Source organism: Ochotona curzoniae, unplaced genomic scaffold, assembly GCF_017591425.1.
Source record: "Ochotona curzoniae isolate NIBS_2020 unplaced genomic scaffold, NIBS_Ocur_1.0 scaffold_4506, whole genome shotgun sequence".
In the NCBI taxonomy this organism is placed as follows: domain Eukaryota; kingdom Metazoa; phylum Chordata; class Mammalia; order Lagomorpha; family Ochotonidae; genus Ochotona; species Ochotona curzoniae.
In genome coordinates, this window is record NW_024467119.1 from 26,920,761 (window position 1) to 26,939,878 (window position 19,118).

Below are 19,118 nucleotides of genomic sequence, written 5' to 3' on the forward strand. Positions count from 1 at the left end.
CTTTTTCATAGAAAAATGAACGCATGTATAATAAAAACAACTAGTGATAGTTAAGTTCTTCCTTGCTTGGTAGACGTCGGTTAATGCCAAAAGACCGCAGGGCTTGCCCAGTTTGAAGATATAAACAAAGTCAGGACAATGGTACAAATGGATGATGTCAGGATCACCATCCCTCTCAAAAATAAACACACACAATACACAATCTCCACACAAGGCAGATTCCATAAACTCAAGTAGACTTTATTTCTGATTAAACCTTTTGTGACCTTTCATTCTGATGTGAGACTTAATTACTTGGCTTCTCAACTATCATTGTCTTACTGAAGTGTGAGGAATTGTTTTAGCCAAACTCCAAATCCAGAGATTCCTGGATGTCTCTCATGCTCACTGTCAGCATCATGGATGTTCAGCAAAGCATCAAAGTTGGACTGTTCACCATCCGTGTTTTACAATCATCATGAGTGAGTATGTCTTAACACGAAACATGACATTGTTAAAACCAAAAACAAAATATTCAAATTTGCTTCTTCCTCTTGGTCCCCCCCATTCCCTCCATCATCATCATCATCTCCTTACTGCAAGTTGTAGTGCAGAGAATCCCAGATGGTAGTGGCCCTCATGAGTGGAAGAAAAATGTCATTAAATTTTACTCGCTCCACCACTTTCACCAGGAGGAACTTGGTCACACCATGTAACTGCTCGAATCCCCATCAGCAGTTGTTGGGGACAGAGGGGAGAGGTTTGTTAAGGGAAGAATACACAGCCATGGTTTAGTTAGCAAGTATTGCTTCTCAGTGTCTGTATGGCAGGAAGAATTTACCTACGGACCATTCAGCAGTTAGAGAGTTGGTCCAGCAGAACAGGCCAACCAATAAGGAGTGTTCATATGCAACACGCCATCACTCTGTGCCCTGTATGTAACATCCTGCTTAGGAGATGCATGTCACAGCTGGTGAGGCAGACCGGGCTCGGGAAGGAGACTGTTCTTAGACCTCCTCCAAGTGCCTGTGTAAAATCATCTCACAAACCAAAACAAGTGGAGCCAGGAGCAGAGTTCAAGGAGCAACTTCGAGGTCCCTGGTGATTCAACTGTAGTTTATAAAACTATTTACATTTCTCTTTTTGGTCATGGTAAGATCTATTGGCACAAACAGCACAGCCACCAAGAATTCTTTTGATTTTAATAACTCATATAGCCTTATATATATATATATTTATATTTCTGCTTATCTTCATCTCTTCAGCAAAAAAAGGGGAAATAAAAATAGTGATCTATAAAATAAGCAATGATAAGACAATGCCAAAAATAGCTTATGTTAAGTGCAAGGGGTGGAGCTTGAAAGCAAGCTAAATCGCAACAACATATTAACATTTTAAATACAAGACTTGCAATAAAATAATTCTTGAGATACACTTCTCATTTTTAGTTCACTTTTAAAAACTATTCTATATACACATATCCAGTTGTAACACTTGACAGTAGCATTATGAGGCATGGTATAACTTTGGTACACATTGCAAATATGGATGGTTAATGCCTGGAAATGATAACTCCTTCACCCATTAGTGCTCTGTACAGTCAGGTGACCAGCCACCTGATCCCCCGCAGGATCCCACCCGACCTCCCCTGTCCTTCCCAGAGCCATCAGAGACAGTGGGAGAAAGCAGGCTCATTGGATGCATATCGTGTTTCCTCTCTCCGTTCTCCTGGGTTCCACAGTCAGCTCCCCGAATGTGGAAAAAAACTGCTCCATTTCTTTCTGCAGCATGTCATTTCTTTTCTCAGCATCCTCTTTGGCCCGCTCGGCGTTGCGCATTTTGATCTCTATCATTGTGAACTTCTTCCTTTCCTGATCCAGTTCATCGTGGAGGCTCATCATCTCTGTTTCCAAAGTTAAATTTCGCTGTTCTAAGCTATGAAGGGTGAGACGGGGAAAGAAGAAAGAGTAAGATTTTATTTATTTTACATATACGAGAGGGGTACAGATATTTTCTTTAGATTCTGTCTCTACAATGGGAAATTAGAATGAACCCTTGCAAACCTATGATGCTACATTCATAGTTTTGAAATACTTCATTCTGGGCCCAGCACCGTGGCTTAGCAGCTAAAGTCCTTGCATTGAACGCGTTGGGATCCCATATGGGCGCCGGTTCTAATCTTGGCAGCTCCACTTCCCATCCAGGTTTCAGCTTGTGGCCTGGGAAAGCAGTTGAGGATGACCCAAAGCCTTGGGACCCTGCACCTGTGTGGAAGACCTAGAGGAAGTTCCTGGCTCCTGGGTTTAGATCAGCTCAGCACTGGCTGTTGCAGTCACTTAGGGAGTGAATCATCGGATAGAAGATATTTCTCTCTGTCTCTCCTCCTCTCTATATCTGACTTTGTAATAAAAATAAATAAATCTTTAAGAAAATACTTCATTCTGTCATTCTGTTGTATTATTTCACAACTACTCATACAGCTTTTGTGATAGGTCCTAAAGGTAAGTTTTAAATTGGGGTAAAAAAGATGAAATTCACACACACACACAAGATCTTAGCAACAAATGTGCATCATGAAGAAGCTGCACATTGATTTCAAGTTTTTTTACACCAAAATAAGGTTATCATGAATTGCATTTTATATAAATGTATTCAAATATTCTCACATGTATACACACAGACACCACTGTTTGCCCAAAAGAAGTAGTAAGGTCTTGTTTATTATAACATATAAACTGGGGGGCCTGGCACAGTAGCCCTGAGGCTAAATCCTCACCTTGCACACACTGAGATCACATATGGGTTCTGGTTTGTGCCCCGGCTGCTCCATTGCCCTTCTAGCCCTCTGTGGCCTGGGAAAGCAGTTGAGGACGGCCCAAAGCCTGGAACCCTGCACCCAAGTGGGAAACCTAAAAGAAGCTCCTGACTTCGGATCAGCTCAGCTCTGGCCATTGTCGTCACTTGGGGAATGAATCAGAGGATAGAAGGTCTTTCTGTTTTTCCTCTTCTCTGTATATCTGACTTTCCAAGAAAAATGAATAAATCTTTTTTAAAAGCTATAACCTGGTAATATCTGGCTTTCCACTTTCCCTCTCCTGAGTTACAGTCCCAAGGGTTTGAGTCATGTTTACCTATCACTGAAGTCTGAGAGGCCAATCTTCGCATAGCTCCCAGAAATCCAGTTATTTTAGTAACTCTTAGAAATCAAAATTCAAATTATTTTATTCTTTTGAAAAAAAATGACGCACATGTGTTGATAACTAATCCACATTCTAAGAATACCTTTATAACAAGTAGAATTTTTTTGAAAGAATATATTTTATTCTTTATTATCTATTTTATCTTTATTTATCTTTATTTTATCTTTTATTCTTTTATTTATTTTATTCTTTCTTAGGAGGCCATTTTAAACGCATGGTCACATTTTTTCTATAAGAATGTGCCATTGTGCATTTGCTGACAATTATTCTAGAGTTTATCCTCGTTTTCTAAATGTATATTGGTTGATGAAGCAAGCTTAAAAAGAAAACCACAAAACAGTATTTAAAACACCTGATTATGTGTATGTCAGGCACTCGTATGAAATATGCAGCAAGCCAAGTTGAGTTGAGGATAGAAATCAACCGCCATAATAGACGCAAACAAAAATGCTGGTAAAACACATAATGTTCTGAGTTAAAATAAATCAAGACCATCTTGGGTTATCACAGCCGAGGAAGAAACTTAAATGTAGACTAGAAAGAAGAAGCGCAAGGCCCTCCAGTTGTGAAAAGTCCTTGGAGGTGGAGCTGGTTGTCCTGTTTCATTTTCAGATAGCCACAGAGGAGAGGCCTCCAGCATGGGAGAGGAGTGTAGATTTGAAATGTTGGATTAACATACTTGCTCTACTGTTCATGTATGAACGTATCATTCCGACTCAATGACAGAGGAACAGTCAAATGATTAATACTATAGAAATGAACTTTTCTAATCACACTATGGTATTTTCTAGGAAGATAATGTTAATAATTTATTTTTCTAAGAATTATTTCTAACAAAAGTAAAATTGGAAGGAGGCAAGAAGAGCACAAATCCTAAATATTTAAAAAGCAAAGAAAACATACCTCACCTTACAAAACAATGCAAAATGTTGTATCATCTACCTACTTATCCACCTTCCTCCCAACACCTTTCCCTCCAGACCCTCCTTTTCAACCCATCCGTTCTTCCTCAATACTTGTGGGGTAGCATTAACAAGGATTTAAAAAAATTAAAGAAGTATAAACAGGGATTATGGAAAATTAAATGGCAGTTGTCTATCTGTGGCTTGGCCAACTGGCAGCTTCGACCACACTGACACCTCCCTTCAGGGCTTTCCCTTGGCCTGTTTTGTGGTGAGAATGCCACAGTGAAGTGACCCATCCAGACAGCACTCTGTTGGAAAGTTCTATTACTTTATCAGAGTCTATGAAATATACCTCAGATCTCAGAACAAATATCTCTCTCAATGTCTTCAGAAAGAAAGGTCTGGGGCTGGGGTTGTGGTGTGGTGCGTTAAACCCCTGCCTGTGCTGAGAAGCCATTGTCTTGGACACTCCACTTCTGATCCAGCGCTCTGCTAACACTCCTGGGAGAGCAGAGGATGGCCCAGTGCTTAGGTCCCTGCTACTCATGCAGGAAATATAGATGGATTTTCAGGCTTTTGGGTTTGGCTTGGCCTACTGCAAACAACTAGGGGCTGGATCAGCAGATGGAAGGTATCTCCCATTCTATATCCATCTCTGTATGCCTTTAAAATAAATTAATAAATCTTAAAAAAAGAAGAAGAAAGGTAGACCTACATTTCCAGTTTCAGAATGATACGTTTTTTCTTCTTTTTCTAATCTAAATACAAAGAATGTTTTTGGCATCTTGAAAGACAGTTTCTGTGCAAACCCTAGCCCATAGCACCTACAAGCAGAAGATGTAACTCACCTCTTTATCCTGGATTCATACTCTATCTTCTGTTTGGTCATTTCCTGTTTGAGGCTGGAAACTAAACTGTGCAGGGCACTGTGGTTGCCCGTGTTGTTTCCAACAAACGTTTCACTGTTGTCACTGCTGCTGGTGGCCCGACTACTTCGGCCTCCCACGCTTCTTCGGTCACTTTTGTTTTCATAGTCCCCAGGGTGGGAAAGATCGTCCTGCGGGGGCCCATCCAAAACTGGGTCCTCAAAATTCGCACCATAGAAGTCTTGCTCTGGGCAGGTGGTGGTGGAGGAGCGACAGGAGTTGGAGTTCTCGGGGAGGGAGATGTCGCAGGAGGAGGTGGACCAGGTGGCGCTGTCCACACTCTGCTTGTCTTCAAGGTTCATTACGGAGTATTGCTGGTGGACGTTGTCGTAGGTGGATAGCCGGTTGTGCTGGCTAGACTCTCCGCCTTGTTCTTTCTGCTTGTTGTCCCTCAGGGTCACATAGCCGTTGGGCAGCCAGCTCATGCTTCTGCCATTCACGGGGTTCCCCAGTGTGTCACTGTTCAAAACGCCCATGCGCACAGTTCCATTCTGGACACTGTGCGTGCCCATTTTGGTACCAGACCCCTTCAGGGAAGAGGTCCTTCTAGCCTGTAAGCTCCCATTGGGGGTGCTTTGGGTCTTCTCCCCGCCTTCAGCATTGCTGCTGCTGAAGGACCCGTTGGTGACTATTCCGCTTCCCTTATTGAAGGCTGGGTTCTTTTTCACCATGAGAGGCGGGCTCCTGGAGACATCCAGCTTGTGTGCGCTGTTCCTTGGGCTGTTGGTTTTGCTGCCTGATAGAGCCGTGGGAGATCCATTTTCCATGCTGCTTCTTTGGGGAGACTCGGACTTGTCCCAAGAACACTGCCTGCCGGGGCTCTCCTTGGTGTTATTGTTCTCCTTGTTCTGTAACTGACCCATGGCACCTTTTTTCTGGATTTCATTGTTGTTGTTGCTCACCCCCTCTTGGGGCTTACTCTGCAGTTCTGCGTCTTTTGGGAACAGGCGGTCATGTTTGCTAATCATCATTGACATCAACTGCTGGACCACCACGGTACCTGGAATCACACAGAAAAAAAATAAAGCAGTGTGAGTCTTTGAGTTTTCTAGATTGAATGTTGCTCTTAAGGAAATACAGTTAAGTGATTTAAGGGCAGAGATTTGACTTACTGGGTTGCATCATATACCAGCTGAAATCTCAAAGTACATTCTTGTACATTCCCCTTCAGGTTGTAAGCTGAGCTTCTCTACCCTAACATCTCTAAACCCTAGATATATAAATCACTTTCTTACCTTGAGGCCCCCACCCTCTCCCTAAGAATCTTATTCAGTATTACCTTTTAAAATGTATCCACAAGGAGAGGCATGTGTCTGGGATGTCTATATCCCATATTGCAGTGCTGGGATTTAAATGCCAGATCTGCTCCTGTTTCCAGCTTCCTGCTAATGTGGAACCCAGCAGGGAGCAATGATGGCTAACATGGCTGGATCTCTGCCAGGCATCTGGAAGACCTGGACTGTGTTTCTGGCACGGCCTTTGTCTCTGGCCTAGCCCCGCCTGGCCAGTGTGGACATTTGGGTAAGTGAACTAGCAAAGGGGAGCAGGTGTGTGCTCTCTCTTTACCTCTCCCCTAACCTGCCTCTGGGTTGCAAATGAAATAAAATGGAATAAAATGTCAAAATAATGAAACAGTAGGGTCTCATTCAAGTATCCTTTATCTTTACTTTGGCTTGAAATATACCAGTTTGATGTCTAAAGTATATTCATACAATGCTAATTAGAGATCCTAAAAGTAGTCTTTGACAAGTAAATTTAGGAAAGCAATTTAGTAAATCCAATTTCTATATTAAATACTTATAATGTGTGATTTGGTGAAGGAAATAATGAAAGGGGCTTTTAAAAATGCAAACTTCCTCTAAAAGAGCCATTGATGGATAGGTTGTTCATACAGAAACCTGACCTGGGGCCTGGCCATTCTTTGGCTTAAAGCAAAAGAAGATTTTGGACAGGGGAAAAGAATCTATCACATTACATTCAGTTATATTGCTGGTTTTTCTGTGATGATTCAAATCATAAATGTAAAGCAAGCACTGACAAGGCCCCAGGTCTGAGATCTGTTGTTAGATGGTTTCAAGAGAGCCTGGTAAGATACAGAATCTAACTAAGGAGACACTTAGGGGGCACAGGGAACACCTGGATTTGTAGTTGTACTGCATTTGGGAGACTCCAAGAAGAAACAGAGGGGTAGCACTCATTGGCATCACAGGGAAGCTTGACATTTTCAGAATCACCACATGAAAATTCTGTATGAGAATTTACATTTTAATAATATCCCCAGGGGATTCCTCTGCATGCTGAAGTTTGAGAAATACTGTAGTGATAGAAACATTTCAATTGAATCTGTGTAGGCTTCTCAAAAGTCTGAGGGATGGAGCTTAATTTTTTTTTTCTTCAGATGAAAAACTTTAAACTGGGAGGGTTAGTAAGTGACCAAGGTGAAGTTTAATAGTCTTGTTATTCTTAATCTGCTATATGTTGACTTGGTATATAAAGGCATAGAAGCAATAAATACATTTGGGAGAGTTCTAAACACTAAATGAGATGAAAAACAATAGATTTCCATAGATTCACCATAGATTATTACAAAGCTGTGTGAGATGAAAGGTTGAATAAAATGAATCCTATGCACATTTTTCTTCCTTTAATAGTCTCATCTAATTCCAAGACAATGAGTCTGTTGAGAAGGTTTTAGAGCAGCTAAAATAGCCGTCAACAGTGTCATTATTATGTATGGTGTTGGAAGGCATTTGCGTACTTCATGCTCCTTTACTATCTGTCCATGTGACACATGTACTTTGAAAGGTTTGAGCTTCTATTATATATCACTCTACCTCGTGCTCTGGTACGATGGACCTTTTGCCATCACTGATATATCCACATTCCAAGCTGCCTTGCTTTTCATCCTAGCTGTGAACGATGGAAGACATTTAATTAAATGAAGTGAGACATCCTCCAGGTCTCCGTGATGCATTTATGAATAGCCACAGCAGAGCAAATTTGCCACAATTATAAAGTGTCAGGGACCTACAAATTTAGTACTGTTGTTGGCATGTTGGGAAGCGTTGCTTTCATCTAGTCCCTAGAACAATAAATGGCAACTGCTTCTTGATGATAAATTCTAACAGCCTTTTAGGATAGTCTAGCTTGCTAAAAATGGTAATGGTGTGTATATCACTGTACAGATTATACATTCCCTATTTTTATATCCTCTTCTGGCATTTGCTTCTACAGAATGCAAATGGGGGAATATTAAATCCAAACAAAGAGGAGTGGCCCTCTCCCCTTCTTTCTCCACTTTTCCCAGATACCAGAAAGAAAAAGGAGATTGGAGGCAACTGTCTCATCCATTTTCTCCCAATCTTCGGCCCCCCACCCTAATTGCTAGTCCACATGGACATGCATCCCTCTTAATTTTGTAAACATCATCAAAAATAAGGCAAATTTAATATTTTAAAATGTATTAGGCCCAGACCATGCCAAACACTCCATGCAGATCCTGTCATCTCACAGCACTTGCACAATAGCTTGCATATTATTGCACAAAAATTTCATATAGGTAGAAATTAAATACCATATTGCTAGCACTTCTCTTTATAGGAATTGTGTGAGAATTCAAACTTTTCTTTAAAAACATATAGATAGCATTCAAAACAATATAGCTATAATATGTTTACAGCAAATAACTTATACATGCATCATTTTTCATGCATGCCTCAAGCTATCAGTAAGATATTTGTGAATTTAGGCAAAATGGGCATAGTTATGGTAACACCATGCTGTCATTCCACAGAAATCCTGTAATCCATGGTAGCCCAACACTCCCCTTCTCCATTTTCTGATCATGGAACCCACTGATATGTTTTCTGTCACCATAGTTTTGCCTTTTATAGAATTTCATGTAAATGGTAACAGTGTGTAGTCTATCATGTAAAAGCATTTCTCATTGGTGTAATCCTTTTGCCCTCTATTGCTATTCTTGGCTGAATCAGTATTACTGACTAGTATTCCATTCTATAAATGTGCTACAATCATTTGCCTGTTCATTAGTTGACAGAGAATAAGTTTGTTTTCAGTTTGGAGCTAATATAAATGAAATCAATATGGATATCTGTCTATAAGGTATAACTTATATCTTCTTTGGTAAATAGTACATGACTCTATAAAGTGTTATAATTGGTATGTTTTAAGTTTAAAAGAACTTTTTAAAATGTTAAATCACTCTTAACAATTTGTGTTTCTACTAGCCAAACTTGGTATTTTTTACATTCATGTTGCACTTTGTGAGAGATGTGTAGTGGTGTCCTTTTATTTATTTATTTAAATGGGTATTTTGATCTTGACGGGCAGGACTGTGATGAATTCACTGAGCTTTTTTTTTTTATGTCTTCAAACTCTATTTTCAAAGATCATTATATATGTTTATAAAGTCTGGCTTGATTCTAAAGTAGTGTAAAGATTTTGGTCTGCCTTTTGGTTTACATACTTTCTTACGAGAGCACTTCTGTATTTCTTCTCCTTGCTCCTCTGTATGTAATGTGTATTTCGACTGTCACACCACTTCTGAATTTTTCTTTTTATTTTTGATTCTCAGCATTTTGATTGATATGCTTTTGCATCGTCTTTTTATGTTCATTCTCCTTGTATATTTTGAACTTCTGAAATATCTGTATACTTTTCACCAATTTTGGAAAAATCTGCATTTTTCCTTTTCACTAAGTTGGATAGTTTCTTCTATATTTACTTGTGTGCCTTAAATGTCTGTTTAGTGTTTGTCTTTTCCAATCTGCAATCTGCTGCTAATCCTTCCAATGCAATATTCATGTTAGCTATGATTTTCATCTTCAGAAGTCCCATTTGCACTTTTAAAATGTCTTTTATTCCTTGCTTCATGATACTGATGTTTGCCTTACTGAATGTGTGTGTATAATTTGTAATATCTTGCTGGCAGACTTGGCTCAGTCAGTCATGTCTGGGTCCTTTTCTATGATTTATTTTTTTCTTTTGTACACAGCTCAAATTTTCCTGATTATTTACACGCTTTGAATTTTGTAGTTTTAAAAAAGTATTAGGAACTTTCCATATTGAGCTGTCTAAAAAAATATTCTAGAGGTGTTGATTTTTTTCTGGCTTAGAGTTGAATGCTGGAAGATCATCTGCATCATTTTATTTTACATTAATACTCTTTGCTTTTAGAGCATTAGCGCATTCTCAGGTTTGTAAAAATATAGAGAGAATATGGAGGATCTGCAAATATTTCTTCACCACCACCCTCTTCCATGTTTCCCGTAGCAAAATCTTGCATTAGTGTTAGAATTAATACAGAAATATTTATACATTATTACTAGATAATATCCATGATTTACAGTAGAATTCACTGTGCAGCGTGTTCTGTGGGTTTTGACATACGTGAGATGTAAAGATTGAATTATAGAATATACCAAATCCTTTCACTGACTAAAGAAAAAATCTTTTATGTTCAATCCTTCTCTTCTTTGCTAAATTTCCACTGCATTCTTAAGGTTGCTTTAAATTTCTGAAAGGATGGGCCCATCGTTTTGCCTTTTATGATAAGGCAAATACTTATCACAAAAGTGCCTTATCCACACTTTCGGAGGACCCTAACACCTTATTATCAGGACCTCCCATTATCTCTGTGTGTCACTTTATTTTAAGCATTATGGAATTCTCAGGAACTGTTTATTGATTTCTAGAACTTCCTGCCACACTCTTGAGCAGAGTCCTTGTATGCAAACTCACATGATGTTTCATTTGTCCTCTGTAGATCTCTCAACATTTTCTATATCTAATTCTTGGTTTCCTAGTATCATGGCACAAAGTAGTTACCTTACTGAATATTAAGTGAATAAACAAATGAAAAAATATCTTAAAATATTACTGTTTTAAAGATTAAATTCTATCATCAGATATGATTATTTTACCGAAACTAGGTTATTTATAAAGTTTCAATTAGGAAAATTAAATCTAGGCAGACATACACACACACAGAGAAACATGAAACAGAGAGGTCTTCCACACATTGGCCAACTGCCCAAATGCCAGCAACAACCAAGGCAGAGCCAGGGAAAAACTAAGAGCTGGGGACTCTATCAGAATCTCCTGTGAAGTGGCTGGTAACCGAATGCCTGAGCCATCACTTCTGTGTCCCTGTGTGTGCACTAACAGGAAGTTGGTATCAGAAGTGAAGCAGGACTGGTAATCAGGCACTCTGATGTAGAACACGGGCATACCATGTGGCATCTTAACTGCTGTGACAAACACCATTCCTACCAAATGGATCTTTTACCAGTGTAGCTTTCTTATAGCACACTATTTAAAAATTCAGCAAATTATCTCAATCTCCCAAGTACAGACACATTGACTCATACTATCAAGGATGTATTTGTTCATGCCAACATTAATCTCATCTCACAGCAGTTAAGTCTTAGAAAGCTGTCAAGTTGAAGGTGTTAGCTACGTTTTTTTTCTCAAGAAAGTTCAAATTTTATCAACGGCAACCAATTCTGCCAGTTACATTTCTTAAAGTGAAAAGTTGACTCAGTTCATGTTTGAGAAAGTTTGTGTCAAATGCTCATCCGCATATTCACAGTTTGTTAGATGCTTGTTTGTTAGATGTTCAAGTAAAATGAGAACTGCTCATATCTTAAATAACCACACAAATAATTTTCCTCGAGCAAATCATTGTATTACTTATAATGCAGATGTTTCCTATATAGAGAATTCATCACTTCACCAGAACTTGAAAAAAAAATGTATTCTTAGGGTAGGATTGATTAAAATTATTTAAAAATTAGCATTTTCTGACCTGTTGCAAATGCCTGGCTGTGAAGTGCATCATGCTAGCAGAACTTGGCAAGGCCATCCTGATTCACACTAAGAAAGTAGTTGTTTGACCCTTCATTGCTTTTGCGCAGTAATAAAGATGCTGAGACTACAGAATGGCAAAATAAACTTCATATTGTAATGAAATATGAACCCCTAGATCTCCTATTGCCTCCCAGGCCTCACAGGTTTAGTGGTCCACATTTGGGAACCACTAAGCTAGGGAAACATAAAAAATATTCAACTGATGAGGAGCATTCAACATAGAGTTTCATGTGCACACTACAGACACACAAACCACACACAAGATTTCCAAGAGTTCAAGAAACATTTACATTATCTCTTAATTGCATTTTTTCAATGAATTTTATGGCGCTGTGTGTGTGTGTGTGTGTGTGTGTGTGTGTGTGTGTATGTTTGAAGTAAGGACTAACAGGAAGGAAGCATACTTTATGATGAATTGGAAGAACTGTAAGTCAGGTGGAGATTCGAGAAGTCTACCCTGCTGTTTATATATACGAACATTACCATGCAGATACTAAGTAGTAGATGAGAAAAAAGAGGTGTTTCAGGCAAAATCTCCTGATTATTACATCAAAAATTAAAGTAACCCAACATGAATGTTTTTGAAGACATTATGGTAAGTAAAATAAGTCCATCAAAAATGACAATACCATGTGATTCCACTTACATCAAGTACCCAGAGACCTGAAATTCATCTTAACAGAGGGTAGAATGGTGGCTGCCATGAACTAGGCAGAGAGAAGGAGGGATGTGTTTAATAGGCACAGTTTCAATTTGGCAAGATAAAGAGCTCGAGATGTATAGTATTGATAGTTGCCCAATAGTACGAATGCATTTGCTCTTACTGAACTGTGTACTTAAAATGAGTTAAGACAGGAAATTTTATGTGAATTTAATCACAACAAAATTATAGAAAAAATAAAGATATAATAACACCATTTTGTCTTCTGGTGAATTAATAGTTTTAGGACATATATTAAGTTCCCCCAAACAGAGATAAGTATGTGTTATATGGCCTCTGATTTAGAAATAAAACAAACATATTATTATGCAAAAGGAATTTTATTAATTTGGACAAAATTCCAAATTTCGGAAAATATAGGAGAAACAGGACTATATTAAATTGAACCAGGCATATACAATCAATAAAATTCGGGGTAGGAAATGTCTACAGGTCCAATCAAGTCAATCTGTAACCAATATACAAATTTTAATCAATATGCTATGGTGCATATTGAAATATTTTAAACTCTTTGATTGAGTCTTATGATCCTTTGAGGGGAAGGTGTCAGTACCCTACTTCATGCTGCCTGTGCCTCTTTTGCCCTGGGCCGTTACAATTTAGTGGATTCTATCCCGCGGGCTGATTTTTATCTGTAAGCTGTATGGTTCACAGGTCTACACATGGACTTGAGTGGTCCCGTTCAGTGCCAGGTTCTCCATTTGTGGCACTTGTGCCGCTTTCTCCAGCGAATTTCATTCTCAGGCTCCAGTAGCAGCCTCTGCAGCTACTGACACATGGGTCTCCTCTACCCCCTGCGATCCTGTGAATTGGCCATCCCGTCATCTGATCAGTCTTTCACTCACTCATGGTTTAAACGACACCTGAAATCAGGGGGACACCAGTTGTATCTTCAAATCGGATCGCAGGGTCGTCACCCGTGCCTGTTTCCCTGCTGGCGCTCTGGTCTGTGACACACGGCTAAGTCGGAAGATAACTGGGACCTATTTTGGATGGAATCTGTGAAATACCCAGTTGTTACTGTTTTCCTAGTGGGACCAATAAAATTCGTTGGATTGCACAGAAAGCCTTTGGAGAGCTGGATGTGGGTTTTCCTCAACCTTAGCATGTATTTAGCTTGCAGTTCTCCTCTATATACTGGAAATGGTGCATGACGGTGTCACCATTGCAATGGCGGGGTGCTGGTATGAACTCTATCCTGCTCACAGGACCATCTGCACAGCTCCGCAGCTTTATTTTGGCTTGTGATCGAATTAAAAATGACCTAGACCTGTGATTCTATAGCTTTTTTTGTGACTAAAAGATTCTGTAACTTGATTCACCACCTGTGTCCCTGATGATTTTCACTTCCCCCCTGTTTCCTGGTGACACTTGGGCTGCTGATGGAGTATCAGCACTGCTCTGCTGTCTCGGCTGATTACCCATGGTCACCAGTCCACAGCTGCCTCTCTGCCACTGGCATGTCCACTCGCAACACCTGGAGTCGGGCCCTCTCTGCTTCTCCTCCACTAATCCTTTGTCTGGCTTAACGTGTCTTTACCCAATTCCACCAACTTTTCCTTAGTATTTCCTTAGATTGCTCAAAGGAGACTACATACTGGCCAACCAAGATGCAACTGATATAATTTTTGATAACAACGTAATAAAAATAACTTACCCTCCATAATAGTCAAAGGATCTTCCACCTTGGGACGCAAGATATTAGGTCCAAAGACAGTTGCCAAGTTCTGCACACTCATTTTGTTAACTCCAGAATAGGACTGTACTTCATCCAAGAATCTGTTGTGCATGAAAAGAAGACCAAAAGACAAGTGGATTAAATTTGTCAGTGGAAGAAAATGGATGATTGAAATTGAAAAAAACTGAAGTATGTTTTAAGCTAAGTTGACCTTAGAGATAAAGCCATTTGGAGAGTCAAGTATTTCTCACTTAAATATATGGAAAAAGTAAACTGTAGATTAGGAAGTTTCAAACCTAAGGGAACAAATCAAATATCCACCTGGACCTGGTTTGGTTTGACTTCCTCTAACAATAATTTGGAATCAATGTGTTTGGACAATTCTAATATGAGCTTGAAAGTCAGTACTGTGAATTTCCTTCTTGTCTTTTAGTGAAGTTACATTTATATAAATACTAAACTCAAGAACAATACATAAAACATTCCAATATAATCCTGTATATTAAAGAGTGGGGAACAAGCCCTCTTGAAAGAAGGACTTATAAACTACAAACTTAGTCTATTAAAAAAATTAAATCTAACTCAGGAAATAAATCATTAGTTCTACTGACAGGAAAAAGCAGTAAGCACAAATTATTTCAATTTACTAGTTGCTAAAAATGAGAGTCATGGAAAAATACTTTTAATAGAAGAGACTTTTTTTCGTCCATGAACTCTTCTTTACTTCTATAGGAATCTTGATTATTCCATGGCTTGCTAATTGCACTGATGGACACAATGAGAAACAGAAATAAAAATACCAACTACATAGCACTACTATGAATGGTTCTTGGTGCAAAGTTGTTAAATCCTCAAAGGGAAGTACTGCTATTATTGCCAGTTTACAGATGAGAGCAAGTTAAGGAGCTGACAGTTGGTACATATTAGGGCTGAAATGTGACCCCTGGTGGTCTGACCCTCAAGTTCATGCTCTGAAGTACTCGATCATGACTTTCCAAAAAGTGCCTATTTTATAGGTTTATGATTGTTACATGATGGGATTTCAAAAGATTCATTGAGAATGAGAAAAAAAGTATAAATGTATTTCAATGCAAAACTGTTTTTTAATTGAATGGCACTTTTTACATATGCATTTTCCATGGTTTTACAGAAAAACATCTTCAAACTCAACCCGCAGGAAAACCGAGGCAAAGAATGTATGAAATATCTGAACTATCTGACAGCAAAAACAAAACAAAACCTACTAAAATGCGTAAGGAGAGATCAAGTATTTCTATTGTGAACACAAAGATCTCAAACCAGAATTTCTTCTCTTTTGTTTATGGAAACATAGCCCTTTTATTCTCCATCATGATACCATGCATTGGCTCAAAAATGACAAAAGCCTCACATGTTAGTATTTACAGTAGTTAACTCAGAGCAATTAAGTGATGATATTTGTTGACAAACATAAATTACTGTCAGGAGAAATACAATATGCTTCAGTTTTGTTCCCCTTTAAGACAATTCTTACCTGCAAATGTACTTTAGGAGGTTGTAATTGACCACTGGCAAACTCTTCACCTGCTTGGCTAATTCCTTAACACCCTAAGAACAAAGAGTAAGGAGAATAAATCGTTACCTCTCTGTGTTTGTTGGTGTTGAAGTTAAGTCCAGCTGCAATTGGCTGTGCTGCTCTTTTAACAAAACATTAATACCATCTGTGCTCAATGAGAGATGTTTCTATGAAAATTTGCTATCACCATGGTGAACACAATAGAAATATTTTCTACGATGCTAAATATCTCCATAAGTGCTGTTACTTATGGAGAAGCATATGTAAATAAAACTCTTTAAACACTTATAGCATTTTTTTCTGATATGACTGGACAATGAAGGTGGTCTCAATTATATCAATGTTTCCCTTAAAAAAAGGCTCTAAACAGTGACCCAGAACATACATAAACACAGGCCTACAGACTGCACTGATTCTGTCATGGCTACACTTGTGTCAGGGACTGGAAAGTCTCATTTTCCAGGAAACTTCATAAGAGATTAATTTATTTCTTTTCATTACCTATTTGCCTCTAAATTCAAATGAGCTCAGAAGTAAAATGGTTAATGCAATCAGGTTTTATTTCCCTGCTCCTTATGAAAAACTGTGTCATGTGTTTAGAGCGCATAGAATTTCTATAAAAACTACTGCTCCGGCAGCACTAAAGCAGCCAGACACTATTACATGATTGAATAAGCTGCATTTGCAAACAAACAAACAAAACAAACAAAAATAACGCTGTTTTTGACAATAATGCAAGAAAATTTGATGGGAGCAGGATAGAGAATAGGCCTTTGAACAAGAGGTCTGGGACAACTAGACATTCTCATGGAAACGGAATGTAAAGGTTCCCCTTCCATAGGTTCCCATGCATTTTAAACAAAGTCAATAACAGTCATAGACATAAGTGCAACAGCTGAATATTGAAGTCCTAGTACAGGAGTCTTTGTGATTTGTGCTAACAAAGGCCTTCTAATCCCACAGCTGACAAAGCAAACAGATAAACTTGGCTTTATCAAAATTTAAAACCTTGGTGCTTCAAAGACAGCATCAAGGAAATGAGTACATGAGTCACACAAAGAGGAAAATATTTGCAAGTTATATATGTGCGTCTATGTAAATAGGGAAAACTCATATGGCTTTCTATCTAAACTAGGAAAATGCATAAACTTTTAGATAACATGGACAATATATTAATTTACAGGTGATTTAAAGTAAAATGGAGGAGAGGCATAGGTTATATGTAAATACTTTGTCATTTCATATGAGAGACAGAACATTTACATACTTTGGAACACTGCAGGGTTCTAGAACCAATCCCCGTAGGCACTGGAATTATTCTAGCCTAAGTAATAGAGAAGTCTTCTACATTATCCACAGAACATACACAAAGCCAACGTGCGCTTTGAAGGATATTCACATCATCAGCCTTTAGGATGCTTTCATTCCAACCTCAGTGAGGAGATTCCACCTTGTGCACATGAGGATGGTTGTCACAAGCCACACAGAGCAAAACAAGTGATGACAGAGATGCAGAAAATTACAACCTGCTCCCATTGTCTGTAGGCCCAGAAATTCTTGCAAGAAACATGAAATTATATGGTCATGTTATATCAATGCTTACAACATCATAGTAGTCCAACAATGTAACTAAAACATATGTCCTTCAATGGATGAATGGATAGACAGTAGAGTATTATATAGAAATAAAAAGAAATTAAATAATGATATTCAGTAAAACACATATAAAATGGTAAAAACAGCAGTTGCAAGAAATCACATGTTGAATTATCCCATTTATAAGAAATGTTCAGAATAGGCAAATCTATTGTGACAGAAAATAGATTAGTTGTATGTCCCGAGGATAGAGGTAAATAGGAAGGGTGGGTGGTTTATTTGAAGGTGATACAAATCTTGTAAATACTCCAAAATAAGAATTTAGTATTTGCACAACTCTGAGAATTTACCAGCTAGTGATCTGCATAGTTCAAATGACTGGTTATAAAGTGCACAAATCATATACCAATAAAGTTGTTTTCGCAATGCAAGCAGTGGATGTAAATCCTTGCCCACTACTGGTGCTGATTAGGCAGCACCCAATGAAAAGTGGATTATAAAATATACACCCACTTTTTTTTTCATGGAATACATGAGCTGTGTGGCAGTAGAATCGACCATTCAGTGAGCTGAAAGTGACAAGCAGGGCTGATATTATTATTCAGCCATGTTCATTTCAGGAGAAAAAAAGAATCACAAAAATAGCATCCACACTGTAGTGTATAACATCTAAAGGTGTATGATGTCAATACACAGCACACATAGCAGGAAACAAACCAAGAATTGGACAGAGGGAAACTTATAAAGACTCAGAAAACTGACAACTCCAAGCAGAAGCTTATTTGGAAAGAACAGATACGGATCAACGTACGGCCTCCTCTTCCTTGCTGAGCAGTTTGGCACATGACAGGAAGTCTTCATACTTCGCATAAGGGACCACCGGTTCTGGAAGTTCCCGGAGATACAGTTTAAGCAGGGATGCCACTGTATGCACGTCCGTGTTGCTGTGGAGAGAGAAGTATGAAAAAATCTGTAGGACTGAACTTAACATCATTTGGCTTAGTTTTCACTAAATCTGTCCACAGGTCAGAATTCTATTCAAGTTGGCAACAGAATTGATTGACCCAGTTTCTAGGGAGCAGGCACTTATGTCATGGCTGTTAGATGCCATCCCAGGTGGGGCAGAGTGGCACACTGCCGATCCTTCAGAATCCTTCATGTGCTTCCAACATCTCAAAATTGTCAATAAAAGGGATAACTTATGAAGACAACAACTTATTGGACTTTAAATAAAATGCAATACAATTTTTGAATTTATGAAATCCACATGTCCAAATTTAATGCTGAATGTAATCCCAAATGAGTCCTTGCTTCATCCCTTAAAATGTGGAACTGAATTTTGAGAAAGTACTGTGATTGGTTACGGATTCTGGATGTTTATTGTATGCTATAACTTATTTTTTAAAAGATGCATTTGTTTGAATGGGAAAGAGAGAGGAAGGGAGGCAGGTATGATCATCCATCTGGATCACTTCCCAAGATTCTGCAACTGCCAGGAAGTCCATCCGGCTCTCCTGCATGGGTGACACATGCGCATGCATTCTGACCATCTTCTGTTGCGTTTCTAGCTGCATTAGTAAGGGGCATCTAAAACTCGGACCAGTGCTCCTAATGGGATGTTGGAGTCATTGCAGGCCACTTAGCCCAGTGGCCTGACAAAGTTGGCTCAG

The 19,118-nt window shown here is 38.7% G+C and overlaps 1 protein-coding gene across 3 annotated transcripts in view; it reads right to left on the reverse strand.

Moving 5' to 3' along the window:
• Nucleotides 1-224: 224 nt before the first annotated feature.
• The window catches only part of ARHGAP24 (Rho GTPase activating protein 24), a 397,185-nt gene continuing 378,291 nt past the window's right edge, over nt 225-19,118 (reverse strand). For all 3 annotated transcript variants that reach the window (XM_040967005.1, XM_040967007.1, XM_040967006.1), the window contains 5 exons: nt 18,260-18,392; nt 15,811-15,884; nt 14,277-14,398; nt 4,933-6,010; nt 225-1,914 (listed from right to left, as the gene is read on the reverse strand). In XM_040967005.1, the coding sequence (XP_040822939.1) occupies nt 1,671-1,914; nt 4,933-6,010; nt 14,277-14,398; nt 15,811-15,884; nt 18,260-18,392 (1,651 nt within the window). In that variant the 3' untranslated portion in view covers nt 225-1,670. The remainder of the gene's footprint in view (nt 1,915-4,932; nt 6,011-14,276; nt 14,399-15,810; nt 15,885-18,259; nt 18,393-19,118) is intronic.